This window comes from Onychomys torridus, chromosome 8 (assembly GCF_903995425.1).
Source record: "Onychomys torridus chromosome 8, mOncTor1.1, whole genome shotgun sequence".
NCBI lineage: Eukaryota > Metazoa > Chordata > Mammalia > Rodentia > Cricetidae > Onychomys > Onychomys torridus.
The window spans coordinates 85,722,180-85,740,609 of NC_050450.1; the positions used below are offsets into that span (position 1 = coordinate 85,722,180).

Below are 18,430 nucleotides of genomic sequence, written 5' to 3' on the forward strand. Positions count from 1 at the left end.
GCACCAGCTAGCACCTTCGCCCCGATTCCCTAAGTGTCTGGTCTGTTTGGAACTAGCAAAATCAACCCCCAATCGACCTCAAGGCCGCGGACTCTGCAGATAACCAGCGAGCCAATGCCAATGCTGAGGTTTCCTGGGGTCCTGCCCTGCTTCTGTTGGTACAGAACCTTGGCCTCTCCTCCAGGGTACAAGTGAGGCACATGGTCACCCAGCTCCTATCAGCTGGCACACAGCCCCTAGGCTTCCCCTCCAGAGTAAGTCACTCTAGCCCCCCTGCACCCCATTTCTCTCCCTAGTGTCTGAGAGGTCTAGAGGAAGGGGCCATAGGAGCCAGGGTTGCAAAGGCTCAGGAAAGCGAGGCTGATTACATGACGCCAGGGGAAGTCCTCTCTGCTGTCCAACCTGAATCTTCCCCCCAGCACAGGCTGGAAGGAGGAGGCAAGCCCTTGTTGTGCCATGGCATCTGCTAAAGACTGGGGTCTTCCCTCTGCTTACATATGCTCAGGCCCCCTGAGTAAAATGGGTGAAACCCTGGGCAGGGCATGATGCATTCCTAGTACAGGAAAGGTGATGGGTTCCATCCCCAGCACTACTAAAAGGGAAAATGCTAGGCCTGATGTGAAGGCCTGTAATCCCAGCTACTCTGGAGGCTGACACAGAACCACAAGCCAAGGCCTGCCTGGGCTACAGAGAGGGTTCAAGGTCAACCGGAGTAACTTTAAATGCTGTTTCAAACAACAAAGTTGGGGAGAAAGGCTGGGGACCCAGCTGAGTGGCAGACTGCAAAGCCTTGGGCTCCATCCTGGGTACAAGAAAGGGAGGGAGGGAGAAAAAGAGGAGGAAAGAAAAGGAGGGAGAGAGGGGGGCACAGGCCAGTGCTGACTGTTGATTGACTACATGACCATGTATACACCAGATACAGTCCCAGAAGGGGAGCCACAGAAGACCCAGTGTAGAGGACAGAAAACGGGGCCTGGTGGAACTGGGTACATCTCCCCAGGACATGGTGAGGGTGTGGCAGAGGACTGGAAAGAGGGGAGCCAAACTTCACAGAACTTCACAGTGGTTCTCAGGAGGGAGGGAGAAAGGGAGAAAAGAGAGAAGTTGAAACCAGCCAGTGAGCTGCCTAGAAAGCAGGAATGAGGCAGGAGCAGGGCCTGTCCCTGTGTAGCCTCGGGCATGACGACGCTTCAAAGGGCGCTCGCAGCTCTGACTCACTTAACTCTCAAAGGAGCCTTGTGAGGCTGCTCTCTGTATAGGTCAGGAGACTAAAACCCAGGAAGGGTGACTTTGCCCAAGATGGGCATGGATGAGAGGAAGCTCCTGCTCTGAGAAGCAGGGTTCCCACCCTCCTTTCCCAGTACCCTCGACTACTGAGCCCCAGTTCCCCATCGGTTCGCTTCCCAACCCTCCTGCCCACTGTCCTTCTGGAAGAGTTTCTAAACCCCCTTTTCAACCTGGTAGGCTCAGAGCACTCCCCCAGCAGGCCCCAGGCTGTGACAGAAACAGTCTCCTGTTCATCAGCCCTGTAGCCAGGGCTTGGAGGCCTCCAGGAATGGAGACCTCACTACAGCAAAGGTGTCCATCATCATGTGGGTTCCTCTTCCTGAAAGTAAGCTGTAAGGAGAGCCCAGACTCTCACAGGGCCCCAGGGAAGGTTATGACCTCTCCTTTTGGGGGTGAAGGAGGCTGCTACACCAATAACCTTCCTTGTTGGACAGGTCCTCTGGGAATGGTCTGGCTTCCAGTTCCCAACTGCACTGGCCTTGCTAGAGGAGTCCCCCTGATGTCCCTCCCCTTCCTAGCTGGTGTCCTTCAGAACTGCTCCAGTAGTTCAGACAAGGTCTTAGGAATGTACTAGACGACCTCCTTCTGCCCACCTCCCACCACAAAAAAACACTAGCCCCATGAGGCTGCCCAGGACAGGAGCAGCCCAGCTTTGTGTCCAATGGATCACCCCCCTGCCGCCCCAGCACACTGCTTCATCTTGAGCTTCAGGTGCCCCTCGCTCTCTCTGCTTGTTCCTCCCAGCCAGCCATCTACCTCAAGGCCTGCCCTGGTTGTCAAGTGCAGGGCCCCCAGCTCTGAACACCACAGCTCCTCACAGTCCAGCACAATGGAGCCAAGAGGCACACAGCATGTACTCAGTCTACCTGTGGGTCTCTGGTTAATGGTCCGGGGCCCCAGCAGCCCTGTCCAGACGCCGGCCATCTCCAGGATGTGCCCAGCCACCTTGAGGACTGGGAAACCACAAACCACTGGACATCTGATGCACATGAACCACACAGTGCCTCCTCCTTCCGGCCTATTTCCCTTCTGTGTCTGTCCTGCTGCCCAGGGCCCCAGGGCTCAAAAGGAGAGAAGTTCGGCTCCCCACCCCCAGCCACTTCCCCGCACCGTGCCCGCATCTGATGCCCATGCTCACGCGGTGGCTAATTCTGGCGTCTCATCAGACGGTAATTATGGGGGAAGGAGCAACACTGTCATCTCTGCAGCTCAGCACCTGTCACCACTCTGTCATCACAGGCTGCCGAGATGGGACAGAAGGGGGGGGCTGGAGAAGGGCCCTCACTTCCCTACAGGTGACCAGTACATGTCCCTGGGGTGGTCACTGCTCTCCTGGTCACCCTGTTATTCAGGCTGAGAGCAAAGGTCACAGAAGGTATATTCACATGTCCTGCTGAACTGATTCATATATCCTGGCACCACCACACTGCCTGGCACACAACAAGCCTGTGCTGAGTGTTGATTGACTACATGACCGTGTATACACCAGATACAGTCCCAGAAAGGGAGCCACAGAAGACCCAGTGTAGAGGACAGAAAACCAGGCCTGGTGGAACTGGGTACATCTCCCCAGGACACGGTGAAGGTGTGGCAGAGGACTGGAGAACTTCACAGTCAGTTCTCAGGATCCAGGACTAACAAGGAATGCCTCCTGCAGAAAGTGAGTGGACAGCCTCTCCTATTGCCCCAACAACATGAAAGATTAAAGCTAGACTCAAGGCAGGCTTTGGGAGAAAGGCAGGACAGTGAGAGGAGGCAGGGTTGAAGCCTGGGGTCATGTGTCTGACTCTGGGCATGTTACATGATTTCCCATCATATCTGCCTTGTCCCCCACAAAAGACAGCATCTCCTTGCCACTCTGGGGACAGCAGAGGTAGTGAACTATGGAACTATCATTACAAAGGTCTTAAGCATTCACACCTCTCACGGTGTCCCCACAACCACCAGAAGCTAATGGTCTCACCACACCAGCCAAGTTGTCCCTGCACCCTGTATTCCACTGCCTTATCCTCAGAGCCCGGGGAACCCATAGATCTACCTGAAAACATCAACATGGGGACTAAGCCCACACTGGATGTCCTGGCTCCCACTCCCACAGCATTCTAACAATGTCCACACCCATTCTAAAATCCATCGGCATCTTCCACTCAGAACAAGGCCACACCGGGAGCTGCCACACCTTTCTATGGATACAGGAAGTAAGTCTCTGGAGGTAGTGAGCCCCCCCCCCCCATCACTGGGGGTATTCCAGAAGCAGGTGGACAGAAAAAGACGGGCGTTGGCCTCTCTGCTAGAGCAGGCCTCCTCCCACAGGCCCCCTGAGGTCTGTCAGGGGTCTGGGGAGGACCAGGCCTGCTTGGGAAGGAGTACTGGCACCTCCCCACCTTCTCGGTTAGGAGCTGAGGCTGGGGAGGGCAGGAGCATGGCTGCTCTTTTAGGAAAACGGTAATTTTAATTAAGAGGCAGACAAGCGAGCGCTCCGCAGATTGTCTCAGAGCAAAGTTATTAAAAAGCCATCAAGGCAGCGGCAGCCACAGCAGTGAAGAGGGCTGCCCCCCCCCCGCGCCCCCCAACCCGGGTCCGCCTGGATTGGGGATCAAAGGAGGGTGGAGGACAGAGTAACCGCTCAGATGGGCTCTGCAGCCCCTCCCCTCTGGAGTAGGTGGGCAGTACCATACAGCAACTAGGCACAGCCAGCCCAGCCCCGGGCAGGCGGGAGGCAGAAAGAGAACCCACCTCCAGAGCACCCTGCTCCCTGCTTGGCAGGACCCCCACTGGTCAGTGCCTGTCCCTCTGCACAGCCTGTCACATGCAAATTCTCACTGTGACCCATAGGCCAGAACAATGAAGCTCCAAGAAGGGAATGGGTTCACCCTAGACCACACAGCTACAATGGCTTAGGTGGGGATTTGAACACAGGCCACCCTGACTCTCAGTGCTCTGAGCACAGGAGGCCAGGGGGCTGCCTAGTCCAGGTTCCAAAAGGCCTTAGCATGTTTTGAGCTGCTCCCAGCCTCCAGGGAATCAGAGTCTGAGTCAATGTTTGCTTGATGGGGTGACAGCATAGGTCTCAGGACACTCTCCAGGGGCGGATAGGATGGTACAAAGGGGTTTCCAGCATTAGCAGGCTAAGCAGATAAGGTGTCAGTGGGGGACAGCTATCACCTTGGTGGGTGGGGGACAGATGCCACTGCTGGAGGCTGTCTAGCTGCTACATTACAAGACGCCTGCCCCTCGACCTGGCTCCCCAAGGCGGCACTGGCCAAGCAGGGTGGCAAGGCATGGCCCTGCCGGGTCTCCCTCCCTTGCCCTCCGGACCCTGTGCCGGCTCAGTGGCTCTCCAAAGTGAAGTGGATACTGAGAGATGAGGGGACTGAAAAACAAGCCCTGAGGTCACCTGACCCAGGTCCCATTTCCCCCACACACACACTCCCCTACCCCAGCAGAACCCCTGGGGCCTCATCTCCCGGCAGAGGTGGCCTGCCTCTAGCCCATGCCCAGCCCACACAGACACACACCTGCGTACACGAGGTGAGCTTACACAGGCACACTTACATGCACGCGTGCACACAGACACATATTTGCCAGGCAAGACGCCCTCCCCACATGGAGATCTGCCATCCCCTCCCCCTTTGCAAGCAGGGGAAGGTGCTGACTAGGTGGCCATGGTGGGCTCCCTCCTGGCTTACTAACCTGGAGACTTTAAACAGAGGGAACAGAGTCCTGCCGGCTTCCCTCCCGCTGCTCGCTGGAGCCCTGAGTGAGGGACAGGAAAGGAGGAAACCAATGAATGAGCTGAATGGGCTAGGGGCAGGGGGGCTGGGCCAGGGGGCGGGGAGCAGCAAGGCAGAGCTTTAGGAGCTGTCCTTTCCGAGGTCACCAGGGTGTGGGGGGCTCCCCTCGGGGTAGAGACCAGGGACTGGAGGAGGGGCAGGGGATAAAAGGACAAAGACATCACTTGGGGCAGACAGGAGGACAGACAGTAACAACATAGAAAACATGGGTCCCTAGTCAGACAGACAGACAGCCCTGATCTTCTTTCTGGGAACAGGGAGCAGACGCTTGGCTTGGGTGCCCATTTAAGACCCCAAATGTAGCACCCATGGGGGCCCAACAGCTCCTCCTATCCAGGTCTCCTATTTGGGGCAGGAATGGGGTCAAGGTCAGAGGGTCAGCATCACTGCTCACCGCCCTTCCCCCAGCTCCAAAGACCCTCCCCTCAGTCTGTCAACCTCATCCCCAACCATGAATGTCCTGCTGCCCCCAACACAGAAGACGGGCATTACACAGCCTACAGGTGTCCGCTTTTAAACCTTGATTGGCCTTTCCGTAGTGAAAAGCCCTATACTTGCCAGAGGCCTTATGCCAGCTCCTGTAGCGGGGTCCTACATCTTCCCTCCCTACACAGAAGAACCTCCTAAATCTATCTTGCCCCACGCTAACAGATACCACCTATTTTTTGGCATGGGGCCTGAGGTACAAAGCCCCTTCCTCCTTGGAAACACTGCATCTGGGCATAGCTCTCACTTGGCTAGCCCGGGCACATCCACACTCACTGCACGCACTCTCTGAGCCCCCTGCCAATCTCCCAGTTCCAATTTTCCCACCGATTACCCGACGCAGGGACACCCCAGGGAGAAACAGATGCTGTACCCAGATGTGGGCAGACTACTGAGAAAGCAAGAAAGAATGCACCACCAATCTAGCACCCCAGGGTGCCCCGGATTGGGGTGGGTGGGAGGGGCAGACTGACTGACGCGGGGTACAAAGACAGCCTCAACACCCCAAGTCTCCCCATTCCTTTTGTTGGTTTTTGAGAAGCGTGAGTGGTCCGGGATGACCTTGAACTCCGACCCACCCTCCATGGTGCTGGAATTACAATCCTGCTCGCACCCCTCTCCAATTCCTTCTCACGGCCCTCCCCAGAGCCCTGCCCTCTGGGCCGGTGAGACATTAAGTCTCAGGAGCTTCAAGGGTTCTTGCAGAATCTTTCCATCTCTGTCCAAATTCTCTCACTGAATCTGGAGTCTGCAAGACAGCCACCACGAATACTTCAAGCTACAGGGGAGTGAAGCCTTGACCCCAGCGAGTGTTCCCGAGCTGCTCCTAGACTCCTCCCATCCAGCCTCCCCTTTGCATCAATATTTGGGAAGGTTCTCCCTGAAGTCTAGCTGTGGTCCATTACATGCTCCAGCAGAATTTTTTTTTCACTGTCTTCCTGCCTCATCCTAGGGCAGGTGACTGACCCTGGGATGTCAGGTGGATGACAGAGTGGACAAGACAACAAGAGTCTGTCTTTATACGCCTGTCAGTCTGTCTGTCCCCTCACCAGCCCCCACAGGGCTCAAGGTTTCCTGAGCTTCCACTGTGGGTAACTTTAATTCTCTGGGAGCCCCTTTCCTGGCCCTCCAGATCTAGCAACAGTAGCAGGGAAGTCCCTGAGAGGCCTCTTCCTGTCTAACCCACCAAGAGTCCTAGGCTTCTGAGAACCAGTGCCGGGGTTGGTAGTGAGGGTCCGAGTCGCTAAGGGCTGTGATAAGCCCTGCACACCTTCTTGGGGAGCTGGGAGCTTAATTCCCCTCAATGAGGTGGCAGCTTGTATCTGGGCCACTGCAGGGACACCTACCCCTCAGCAATTATCAGGCGACTGAAGGGGGGGGGGGACACAGGAGAAGGATATGTCACCCTCTCCCAGGCTGTGTACAAACACCTCTAGCTGGGTCTGAGGTTTGTTGAGTTCTGAGGTCCCCGGCGATGAGACCCATGAACACTTCTTTCCTGGGTTGGGATATTCCACCCCGGGTCTTGCAGGCAGCTGAGCCTTCAGACCAGAGTTCTCAAAAACCTGGGAGCAGTGGCTGAAGGCCAGCCACCTGCTGGACCCGCGGCATGAGAGAAGACAAGGGCTGGATTATGGCTTCTCCACAGAACGGAGTGCAGGGCTGGCAGGGGCTTCCAGCCACCTTATCCATCCCCGAGGCTGGAGGACAGATGCTGGTAAGGTATATCACAGTCAGGGAGTGAGGAGCTGCTGTCTGTAAGCCGCCAGTGTGTGCATGTGTGTGTGCCCAAATGTCTTGGCCTTGAGCCTTTTCTTCTGGCTCAGCTGAAGCTGAGAAGGATTCCTCCTACCCTTCATGTGACAAGGCATTTCTTATCTCAGGGGACAGGAGGCGGGGAGAATCTTAGACAACTGACAGGGAGCTTAAAACCCTCTATTTCTAACTTCTTTACTTATATCAAGGACACGGAGGACCAGAGAGGGCATCAAAGTTGCCAAGGTCACACAGCAACAGAGAAGACACCAGTCTAAGCTTGTTCTTGAGGGAACAAAAGGGACTGACTTGCCATTGCTCCTTTGTTCCACAACTCAGGACCCCCTCGGTCACACACAAGAGTTAGCTAGCTTCCGGAAGAGGTTGCCATGCTGACCAGTCCCCTGCTCTTACCTGTAACACTAGCGTGTACCCCCACACCGCTGACCCCTCCTCCTCTCACACTGGGAAATGCTTCTCTCTATGTGACCTCCATTCCTGCTGCTGTAGTGTGGGCTTGGTTCCTCTCAAGCTGTCCTATGCAGGGACAGGGAGAGGGGAGCAGAGCAGCCTCCACACCCCGCCAGCATTGAGGACGGGGCAGAGTGTCCTGGTGGTTGGCCCTATGCCCGGTTTGCACATGGCGGAAGAGTTGCAACCCGAACATAGGAAAAGAGCTCTTCTAGGAATTGTCCAACCACATCCTCCCCCAAGTCCAGCCTGGGCTAGCAGTCTCTAAGAACCCTAGTCTGCTTATCACAAGCCAGGCCGAGCTAGACGTAATCTATTATCTCACGTACCCTTCACTATTCCATGAGCAGAAACTAATTTTGCCCCAGGGTCAGTGCTGCCCTAAAACTGAGTCTAACCCTGTTCCCACTCGCTGCATTGCTTCTGCTCCAGTCCCTGGTGATGGAGTTCATTTTTGTCCTTCGGAAGCTGCCATCATAACTCAGCGGTCTCATGCTACCTCTTCTAGGCCACCAGCCTTTATCCCAGCCTTGCCCAGCTAACAGGGGACACGTATTTGAAGGGAGCCACCGAAGAGTACACAAGGGTGCCAAGGAGGCAGAGCTTGCAGAAGATCAGGATGGGCGGACCTGGGCCTCTGGGGTTCTACACACACACACACACACACACACACACACACACACACACACACACACACACACACACACACAAACTCACTCACACATGGTCTCAGGCTAGGCAGGAAATAACCTCTTCTCTCCTGGCCTCCATGTCTGAGGCTCAAGTTTCCACTCTCAGAGTTCAGGGGCCTGGTCTGGAACAGGAGGGAAAGCACACCACTGGCCTCGCTGTGCACTGTGACCCCAATGGAAGCCGAAGGGCCTGATGCACCACGCCAAGCACCTAGCATATTGCAGGCTACAAGAAGCGCTAGCGATCTGACACCCTACTGCCCAGCCCTGCAGGATCCCCTCCAGTACCAAGACCATACATACTCTATCCTGCTTTAGAGTAGGGACACAGGACGGGGCGAGGGACGTGACACGACACCCACCTTCCCACCCACCTTCCTGGTACTTAGCTCCCACCCTCTAAGAAGCTGGAGCCATGGGAGTTGAGCCAATGGGTGCGGGGAGCTGGAAAGATAGGCGGGACTCTGGGCCCCATGTGGGTGGTGTCCTTCCCCTTGCAAGCAGGCGCTATTAATATATGCAAAGCATATGCAAATCATCCAGAAGAGAGACACAACATCGAAGGAATGTCAGAAGAGACCTTGGAGATCATCCGGCCCCGCCCCCTCATTTCAGGTGAGAAGGGAGACCAGGGAAGGGACTTGCTCAAGGTCACACAGACATCCAGGCCTGAGACAGGATTAGTGCAAGGCTCCAGGCTCAGTATTGTTTCTGATGATCATCTGTTATCTGGGGGGGTTAACCAGGGGAGAGTGGCCAGGGCCTGGCATGGTGCCCAGCAGCTTCCTGGATCCCACTTGCCTCCCTGGAGCCTGAAGGTAGTCTGATGGGCACGGGTTGAGAGACAGCTGTGTGACAGCCCTCCCTTTAGGGAACAGGAACCAGAAGGGCCGGGCCAAAAAAAAAAAATCTGTTGGGGAGGTGAGTGCCAGAAGGTAACAGAAGTGTGTGAGGCAGGGGCATGAAGAGCCCAATGTCAAGGTGAGGTGCCTGAGGTGGTGTGGGAGGGGACACACACACACACACACACACACACACACACACACACACACACCATGCAGCCTTGAGTGTGCTCAAATGCACAGCAACCCCTCCAGCCTGCACTCTGACAGTGATGGCACCTGACAGCCCATAATAGTCAGCTGGCCCATCCCTGCCGAGGCTGCAGCTATGGCTGTTCAGCGACTGCTCCCCTCAGCAGCAACCTTCCACTCAGTCCTAGAAAGCAGGGTTGCTGCTAGGGCAGAGAAGACAGACAGAGGGGAGGGGCCGCCAGAGAGGGCAAGGGGACTTTTGAAGGAGAGGGGACACTGGCAGCTGGGGGAGGGGCAGGGAGATGGGAGGTGGGAGACTGGCAGAGAGGAGGGGGGGGCCTAGGTGACAAGAGAGGACTCTGGGAACAGAAGGGCAGAGAAGGATGGTGTGGGGTCCTAGGGGACTGGAGGACCACACTAGAGCCCGGGCACTGGGGATGGAGTCCTGCCACTGAGGTGCTACACTGTCAGCAGGGGTTGGGGACCGTGCCTCTGCCCATCACTGGCTGCCAAGGAGTCGGCCCTCCCTCCCTCCCCTCCTCCTCTCTCCCTTGGGGCAGGAGCTGCTTCCCAGCCAAATCCAAAGCCTTCATCTCCTCTTTTCAGAGCTGGGAATGAAAGAAGGGAAGCCAGAGCAGCCCTCAAACCCGCTGACGGCCAGATTTTTATTATCTTTGCTCAAATGGGCCCTGGGAAACCAGCTAAGGAGTCTTCAAAGAGCCTCTGAGTGCCTTATTGAAGCCGCACCTGCTCCTGCCCACCCACAGCAGGGGCGGGCTGGGGGCACAACTTCTCCCCAGCACCCCCAACTCCAGAAACCTGAGCCAAGGATGCCAGAAGCCTCAACCTCAGCACCTTGTGTCCAGGCAGGGGCCACAAGGTCAGGGAGCCAGGCCAGATATGGGCCAGTTGGGCATCTAGGCAGGAACTGTCCCTATCTGGACCTGAACGACAGAAATGAAGAAGGAAAATGAATCTCCTTGCCAGAGATTAGAAATAAGTGCTTAGAATTCCTCGAAAGAGATGCTTTCATGGCCAGCCTGGGATTTTCCCCTGGACCCTGACCTGCCTGGGCACCTGCAGGCCACTCCATTCCTCCAGACTCCCTGTGATAGCAGAGGCCTTCTCAACCACCGCCGTTTCTCACTGTGCTCCCAGCTCACTGAAAGAGGTCAAATTCACGTGGCTAGCCTTCCTCTCACCTGAACACAGTGCCCGGCAGTCTCGGTCCTCAGCTGGGGTGCTCTTCTTCCCTCAACACCTATCTGGGGTGGAGGTGGGGAGCTTCAAAGAGCCCAGCCCTACCCCTGCTCAGCACTTCCAGGGCTGGGGTTTTGGCAGAGAATGCCAAGGTTAGCCCTGGCAGACAGAGCTTGTGCCACCCCCTCCCCCCTCCCCTGCTCTTGACCACACCATCGAGATCGATGCCCACAGCCAAAAAGGAATCAATGGCTCTAATTAAACCCTTTTCTTGGGTGGGTCCCTGGACAGGGAGGGGGGAACCCTCAGAAGGGCCATGCATCCTGGTAGGTCACTACTTACCTTTAAGAGGTTATATAAGGAAGGCCACGGAACCCCCAGACCTCCTGTGCTAGTGGAAGGTGAGCAGAGGGGCAGGGGGAAAGCTTGGGGTAGGAGCATGCCTCTGAGGGCTTGTTCTAGGGACCCTTCCCCTAGTGAGGCTCCTCTCCCCTCTCCCAAACTGAGCCTACATTTGTTTCTTCTAGGCAGATCTCCAGAACAGGAGCCAGAAGGGAGACCCACCACCCGAAGCTCCGTCCCAGGGTCGTCAATGAGAGCTAGCCCTCCAGGAAAAGAAGGAAGGATGCAGGACTTGGGGGCAGCATTAGACAAAGACCCTCTTGTCCCCAAGATGGAGTGGCAAGGAGCCAGGGCAAAGCCTTTGCACTCACAGCCAATGGTGCCTGCGTACCAGGCAGCCTAGGGGGGGAGCCCCCTCCGTATGTCCAGAGCCCTCACCCACCCTTGCTTCTACACTAGGCTGGGTGTCTACTCCAGCTCTCAGCCTACTGAAAAGCACTCCTTCTGGCTGAATATCACCCTGGACACTTGTCCTGAGTGACCCGCACACCGGCCAGAATCAACCAGACCCCCCATACCCATATACCACAACTGCCCCCCACTTACAAACACACACCAGCCATGCTGGAAACCAACACCATCCCAGCTGCCACCAGAGATGACAGCCTCACATCTCTACAGTAACTATCTCCCATCAGACACATCGTCAGTTTTTTAAGACCAGCCACAGGGACAGAGAAGGGAAAGGGAGAAACTGAGGCACAGAGTTAGACCACCAAGCAGTTGGCTCAAGGTCACCCAGACCAAGATGACCAGAGTAGAGGAAGGTATCTTAATACCCCACCCCAAAGGGCACAAACCCCACCCAAAGGAACAGTCGGATCCCTAGTCTGCTCAGTTTCTCCACTTCCCACCTTCATCCCAAACACCTTCTGAGGAGCTGTAGCCAAAAAGCCCCGTCCGGGGACCCCACTTCCATCAAAGCTGAGGCCTGCAGAGCCCCAGGTCCAGGAATATTTGAGAGGGGCTGGAAAAGACAGTTCAGCCCGCCTTGCTCACACTGCTGATCCTGCTCACCTGGCTCCCCTCGGGCCCCAGGGTCCCTTGGTCCAACCTCCTCCCTGGGAGAGCGGGCACGACCCTCCGCGGTCCTCTCCCACCAGGCCAGGGCAAAGCGCCGGAGGCACTGCCAGGGCTGCATGGGGAGGCGTGGGGCTGGGGGTGCGCACCAGCAGCCACACACGCCCCACCGGGCCCTGCCAGCTGAGCTGCGGAGGCACCCGGTCGGCCCCCACTACTGCCACCAGCATCCTGCTGCCCCCACCGACAGGACTCGGAGCTGGCCCGGGAGCTTCTGACGTAGCAGGGGGGTGCGTGGGAGAGGAGGGGGAGCCACGACGAATCCCCTCCCCAGCCCCGCCCCTCTACTTCTCCAGCCCCCTGCAGTCCCCACCTCCTCATCACCCCGGACGCCCTCCCCAGCTGGGGGCGCCCTCCTTTGCCCCTTGCCTCTGCAGGGGGAGGGTTTAAGATCCAGAAGCCCCTCCCTCAGCCCCTCCCTCTCCAGGGCCCTCCCTACCCGCCCGGCGAGCGGGGAGCAGGTCCCCAGTTTCTGCCACTGCTGGGGAGGCTAGGAGGTCTCCAGGGCTAGGGCCTCGAGGTGCAGGGGGTGGGGTGTAGAATACAGCCTTGTCTCCTGGCAACACAGCCAAGCCCAGAGCGCTCGCAGTCCCTTGCTTCCCTAAGGGAAGGGCGCGAAGGGTCCAGCACTACCCGCCCAGCGCCTGCACCCCATCCTAAGAGCTGAGGCGGGGATGATGCTCTTCCCTTCATCCCCGACCCCTCCCCCCCAAACATCCCTGACCTCTCCTCGAATGGACCCCTCCCCTCCCCCCACTCTCCTCGCCATCCCCCTTCACCCACCCCTCCCCCCTACATTGTAACCCCAGGTCCCCTCCCCCCCCCGGGCACCGAGAGGCCCTCCTCGCCCCGTCGCCAGCTTCGCCAGCTCCAGACCCTCCCGGCTCCCAGCGCTCTCCCGCCCTGGTCCTCCCCAGCCCGGCGCGCAGCTGTCCCCTGTCCCCCCGCCCCCCTGCAACACCTGCGCCCGGAGCATCCCTAACCCGGCCGGCCGCCGCCCCCGCCCCCGGCCGAGGGGAAAACACACAAAGAAAACAGAAATACCTTCCACTTAAGCATGGAGGCACATTAGGGAGGAGAGAGACAGGGACATGCCTTGGGACGGAGCGTTCCCCATCGGGCGGGGGCGCGGGGGGCGGGGGCCCCGGGCCGGCCTGCCTGGCGCTCGCCCTCTCGCCGCCTCGCGGGCTCCTCGCTCTGCCCCAGCCCCGGGGCGCGGTGCCAGGCGGGCGGGCCGGGGGCGCGGGCCCCGCCGGGGTGGACCAGCTTGGGAGGGCGCCGGCGGCCGGGCGTGTGGGTGCGCGCGCGCGCGGGCGTGTCACCGAGTGTGCGAGAGCGAGTGTGTGTGTCTGTGTGTCTGTGTGTGTGTGTGTGTGTGTGTGTGTGCGCGCGCGCGCGAGTGCGCGCGTGCGGCCGGCGCGGGTGTGTCACTGCGGGCGGGAGCGCGCGCGACGCGGGCACGCGCGTGTGGCCGGATGGTACAAAGGGCCGCCGGGGGTGGCGGGGAGCGGGGGAGGGGGAAGGGGCACTGCGCTTCCTCGCGCCCTCCAGCAGCACGCCGGGATCCCGCAGCACACGGCCCGGACTGGGGTGCGGGGCGCGCTCACGCTCCGCCCCCCACTCCACCTGCTCCCCCCCACACACACACACCCTAAGCCGTCCTCCAGCCGCGGTCGAAACAAACGCGTTGACCCCGGAGTGGCCTCGAAGGAGGCACCTGGGGAGGTGACGCCTTGGGTCTCTAAGCACGCCTTGGGACAGACAGACAAGCACTCCGGGCGCGGCGGAGCAGATGGGGGAGGGGACGAGAGAAGGGGGAGCACTCTTCAGCCAAGGTGACCTCGGAACGCCACAGTTGCTCTACACCCAGTGTCGAGACCCCCAGTGTGCCTCTCCTCGGTCGCACCCCCTCATCCCTGCCGCTCCCCCTTCTAAAGCCACCCCTCGGCCAGGGACCCAGCTCTCCCGCGCCCCCTGCTGGACAGCCTCCTAGCCCCTACATGGGTTTCCCGCCCCTACCTCAGGCGCGAGCAGGTACTTGCATGCGAGTGAGGGAGGAGACATCGATTCACTCTGAAGTGGACCCCAAAGTAGGACGCTCAGACAGTCTTCTCACGCCTCTTCTGGTGACACCTTTGCCACTTCCACGGCAGCCTGCAAAGCGCCATCTCGGCACGCCCCACCCTGGTTCACCTTCCTTGGCCTACCTGGTAATTCTGCAGACTTCTCCATCTCTAGCTTGGACCCAGACACTCGTTGACCTTTTGTGCTCAGGCTTCTCCCTCCTTCCTTCCCTCGAGTGTTGTGGCCAGTTCCCCCTCTCAGAACCCTCTCTTCAAGAGGGGCAGGTGGGCTAAGCCCTCTGTCCGTTTTATTTACTCCTGGCATTCCCAGAGGGAGTTCAGATGGTCAAGAAGAGGCCACCCAGTGCCCACATCTTTTCCCTTCAGTCCACCCAGCAGAATGGCTGGCAGACAGAGCCCAGGAGAGGAGACCCCACCCCAAGTGGCCCAGATGACAAACCGGTTTCCCCACTTCTTCATCTACCCAGTCCCAGCCTTAATCTGGGCTCTCCTGCTTTTCTGCCCGCCCCCAGGCCTGCCTCTGAGCCAGCCACATGCCCAGCTAGGGGCAAGGCCCCAAATGCCCCTTACAAATCAATTCCAGATCCACTAACTCAGGTGGCAAGACAAGGTGGTAAGAGGGACTCGGCTCCAGCTGGCCGTCTCAGGAGGACAGCCAAGAACTGTGTCCTGGACACATGGTCTGGGCACACAACCCCAGCAGTTAAGACCATGACTTCTCTCCTGGGCCAGCTGCTTTTCCCTCTGCCAACTGGATGGTGCCCATCTTTTGGCCTCTGGGCACTCACTGGGCACCCTGCCAGCTCTCTGCCTGGCTGTCTGCCTAAGATGGGCACTAGGAGACCGCAGGCCCTGTGCATGGGAGGGGTCACAGTCTGGCACACACCTCTCCCCCCTTCAGAACTTCACAGTGCTCCATAAGACTACTCTGCCTTTGAGGTCATCCCAACCTAGAACCCCCCCACCAGGAACAAAATGTCTTTTCGTCCCTATTCTGTGCCCATCTAAGGGGAAGGGCATCAGCCAGTACTTTATCCAATAGTCTCTAATTTAATCCTGCCACATTAGCCACATATCAGAAATAAAGGTGCACACTTGTCATCCATCCTAGATTTGGGAGGTAAAGGCAGAAGAAGGATCAACACAAATTTTAGGCTAGTCTGATCTTCCTAAGTGAGTTCTAGGCTAGCCAGGGATACATGATGAGACCTTGCCCAAGAATCAAAACAAAATAGAAGCTGGGCGGTGGTGGCACACACCTGTAATCCCAGCACTCGGGAGGCAGAGGCAGGCGGATCTCTGTGAGTTCGAGGCCAGCCTGGTCTACAGAGTGAGATCCAGGTCAGGCACCAAAACTACACAGAGAAATCCTGTCTCAAAAACAAACAAAAAACAAAGAAAGGAAGGAAGGAAGGAAGTCTCCAAAAAAGTTTAGACAACTGATCAATCCAAGAGCCTCCAAGCAAAAATTGAGACCCAGGTTGGCCTGACTCTAGGACTCCCAGCCTCTTTTCTGCTTCCACTACCGTCTTCCCTGTGACTACCGGAAGCAGAGAGCAGCCCTGGCATCCCAAGTCTCACACCCATACAACTATTAGCAGACAGCAGCGGACCAATGAAGCAGAGTTAGGACAGGGGCTGTCTCGCTGTCTCGTCCCCAAGGACCTGAGCACTCTCTCTGAGGTGAGAATTGGAAAGATGTCTCTTCTCTTCTATTCTGTGGACTCTTTGCTGCATTTAACACTTGACTCATGGGTGGAAAAGGAGGTTGAATCAGCACCTGGGAATCTTAGCTCCAAGGAGGGCTCCAGAGGAAGCCCTCCATGGCAAGACACAATCATCAGGTTTAAGTAGTTTTTCATTTGTGGGGCGCCTCTCTATTTTTGTTGTGGTGTTGTTTTTGAAACAATCTACATAGTTCAGGCTGACCTTCAGCCCACAGTCCTCCTGCACTGGTTTCCCTAGTGCTGGGATCAAAGACGTTGGACACCTGGTGTGGCTCATGTAGCTCATGTTTGTTTGTTTGTTTGTTTGTTTGTTTTGTTTTGTTTTTCAGTGCTGAAAATTCAGTGCTGGGATTGAACCCAGAGCCCACACAACACATTCTGGGCACATGCTCTATCTCTAGGTCATATATTCCCCCCCCCCCCCCAGCTGAGGACCGAACCCAGGGCCTTGTGCTTGCTAGGCAAGCACTCTATCACTGAGCTAAATCCCCAACCCCAAGGTCATGTTTTAATAAGGTAAATCCTTCACATTTCTGATGTCTCAGAGCTAAGAACTCATTGACACACACACACACCCTCTACTCTCCAAAGGCCCTCTCTATACATACACATACACCAGGACAACTAGCCCTGGGGCTCCATGGAAGCATGATAGTAAACAGAGAGTCTAAACAGAAATATAGGTCTCACGGTCCCAAACAAGGAACTGACCATCACCCTTCAGGGATGCCACCTCCCATGAGGCCTATGAAAGAGGAGAGTCCCTAGGAGGACGCTGCTGAGGGCTTGAACAGCCTGGGTGTTCCTTATCCAGCAGAAGCAAGCAGAATGGCTTCTCCATGCTGGCATGGTGCCCAGCACAACCCTAGTGCCAGCTGCCTCCACCTGAGATGCCTCAGGTGCTGCCCCGCCTTTTCTCATTCCTCAACATAACTTCCCTCTGGTCCTCCTCCCCTGTGGCGCTGGCGATGCTCTTCCTAGCCAGCAGCTGGCATGTTTGAGGATTGGGAAAACAGTTTCTAACCACTGCTCCTGTCCTTCTGAAATGCTCCAGGGCCCTGGCCCACTCTAAGGGCGACAGAAAGGAGAGTCGGGAGTTCTCACCCTTTCCTCCTCTTCCCCAAGACACTGTAGCAGTAGGGCCTGACACCTTGACAAACATCTGGGCATAAAGGAGCACGAGGACTCCAGGGATTCGCGGAGAAAAGCGGGTGGTGAGGAAATCGAGGCTGACCCTCGAACGGCCCATTCTGCACCTTGAAGCATCTGCGTGAGGTGAGGTTCCCTAAGAATGCCCCCCCTAGCCGGGCGGTGGTGGCCAGCCCTCGGGAGGCAGAGGCAGGCGGATCTCTGTGAGTTCGAGGCCAGCCTGGTCTCCAAAGCGAGTTCCAGGAAAGGCGCAAAGCTACACAGAGAAACCCTGTCTGGAAAAAAACAAACAAACAAAAAAGAATGCCCCCCTCCCCCCGTTTGTCTGGCCAGGGCATTCCATGAGCCCCGTAGAGCCATCCAGAAAGCACAAAGCAGTAACCATGCATTGAGGTAGAAGATGAGGCAGGGCAGCTGAGGAGGAAGACAGCGCTGCCCCTCAGCCAGGCTAGCCTCTGGGACCCTAAATCCTGGATACCTCTCTTCTCATGGAGCTCGGTGTTCACCCCCACTCCCACTCTACAGGATGGCAGTAAGTGGCTGTAAATTTCAAAAGACTCTCCTGCCTCCCTCAGGTCCCCCCCCCTCTTGTTATTGTAGGGAATGCAAACGGTGCTCAATAATTGATGCCTTCATTAGCACATCAAACTGCTTTCCCAAAGATGGAGAAAGTAGAAGGGGTTCTCTGAGGCTGGTCCCCTTCACAGACCCTCAGCCGTCACTCAGCCTCCCAGCCCCCACAGTGATGGGCAGCGTTCTCAGAGCCCCAGGCTCTGGCTGCCCTGTCCCCTAGCAAGGAACCTAAGCTCTCCTTTCAGACTGGGAACTCCTTGTGGTAGACGCTGCATCTCCCTCATTAGAGGAGGTCTCCGCAAACTGAATGGAAAAGCAGAGCCCTTTGGTGGGCTTATTGGAAGAGAGGTTCTGTCCCCCAAGTTTTAGACTTGGTAAGTTCAAGGGGATGTGCAAGTTCCCAAGGAGTGGGGCTGCTGCAGGGCCAGGACACACTTGCCGAGCTAGTTGGGTGGTGACTGCCATCTGGCTCTCCCAGTTTAGGGCTTTGCCCACAGAGGCAAGTCCTGGCAGGGCCTGGCCCACATGGGAAGTGTCTAAGAGGCCTTCCCAGCTCTCATGAATCTCTTCTGATTTCCTCACACCATCAAGGAAGTTCCCTGCTGTCTGGAGCACCCTTGGCCATTCCTGTCTCCCGAAACTTTAACCCTCCACACTGAGAGATGGGGGTGGTCTCCTGAAACCCTGCTGTGTGTC

The 18,430-nt window shown here is 57.3% G+C and overlaps 1 protein-coding gene across 19 annotated transcripts in view; it reads right to left on the reverse strand.

Annotated features, from left to right (window-relative positions):
- Srcin1 (SRC kinase signaling inhibitor 1) overlaps nucleotides 1-18,430 on the reverse strand; it is an 83,436-nt gene that overhangs the window by 53,940 nt on the left and 11,066 nt on the right. For 5 of the 19 annotated variants that reach the window (XM_036197376.1, XM_036197373.1, XM_036197371.1 and 2 more), the window contains exons 1-2: nucleotides 12,139-12,421; nucleotides 4,981-5,043 (exon numbers count right to left, since the gene is read on the reverse strand). In XM_036197376.1, coding sequence (XP_036053269.1) covers nucleotides 4,981-5,043; nucleotides 12,139-12,262 — 187 coding nt within the window. In that variant the 5' untranslated portion in view covers nucleotides 12,263-12,421. Of the gene's footprint in view, nucleotides 1-4,980; nucleotides 5,044-12,138; nucleotides 12,422-13,245; nucleotides 13,582-18,430 lie in introns of those variants that run through there. The other 14 variants (XR_004945690.1, XM_036197387.1, XM_036197390.1 and 11 more) reach the window with 10 other exon arrangements.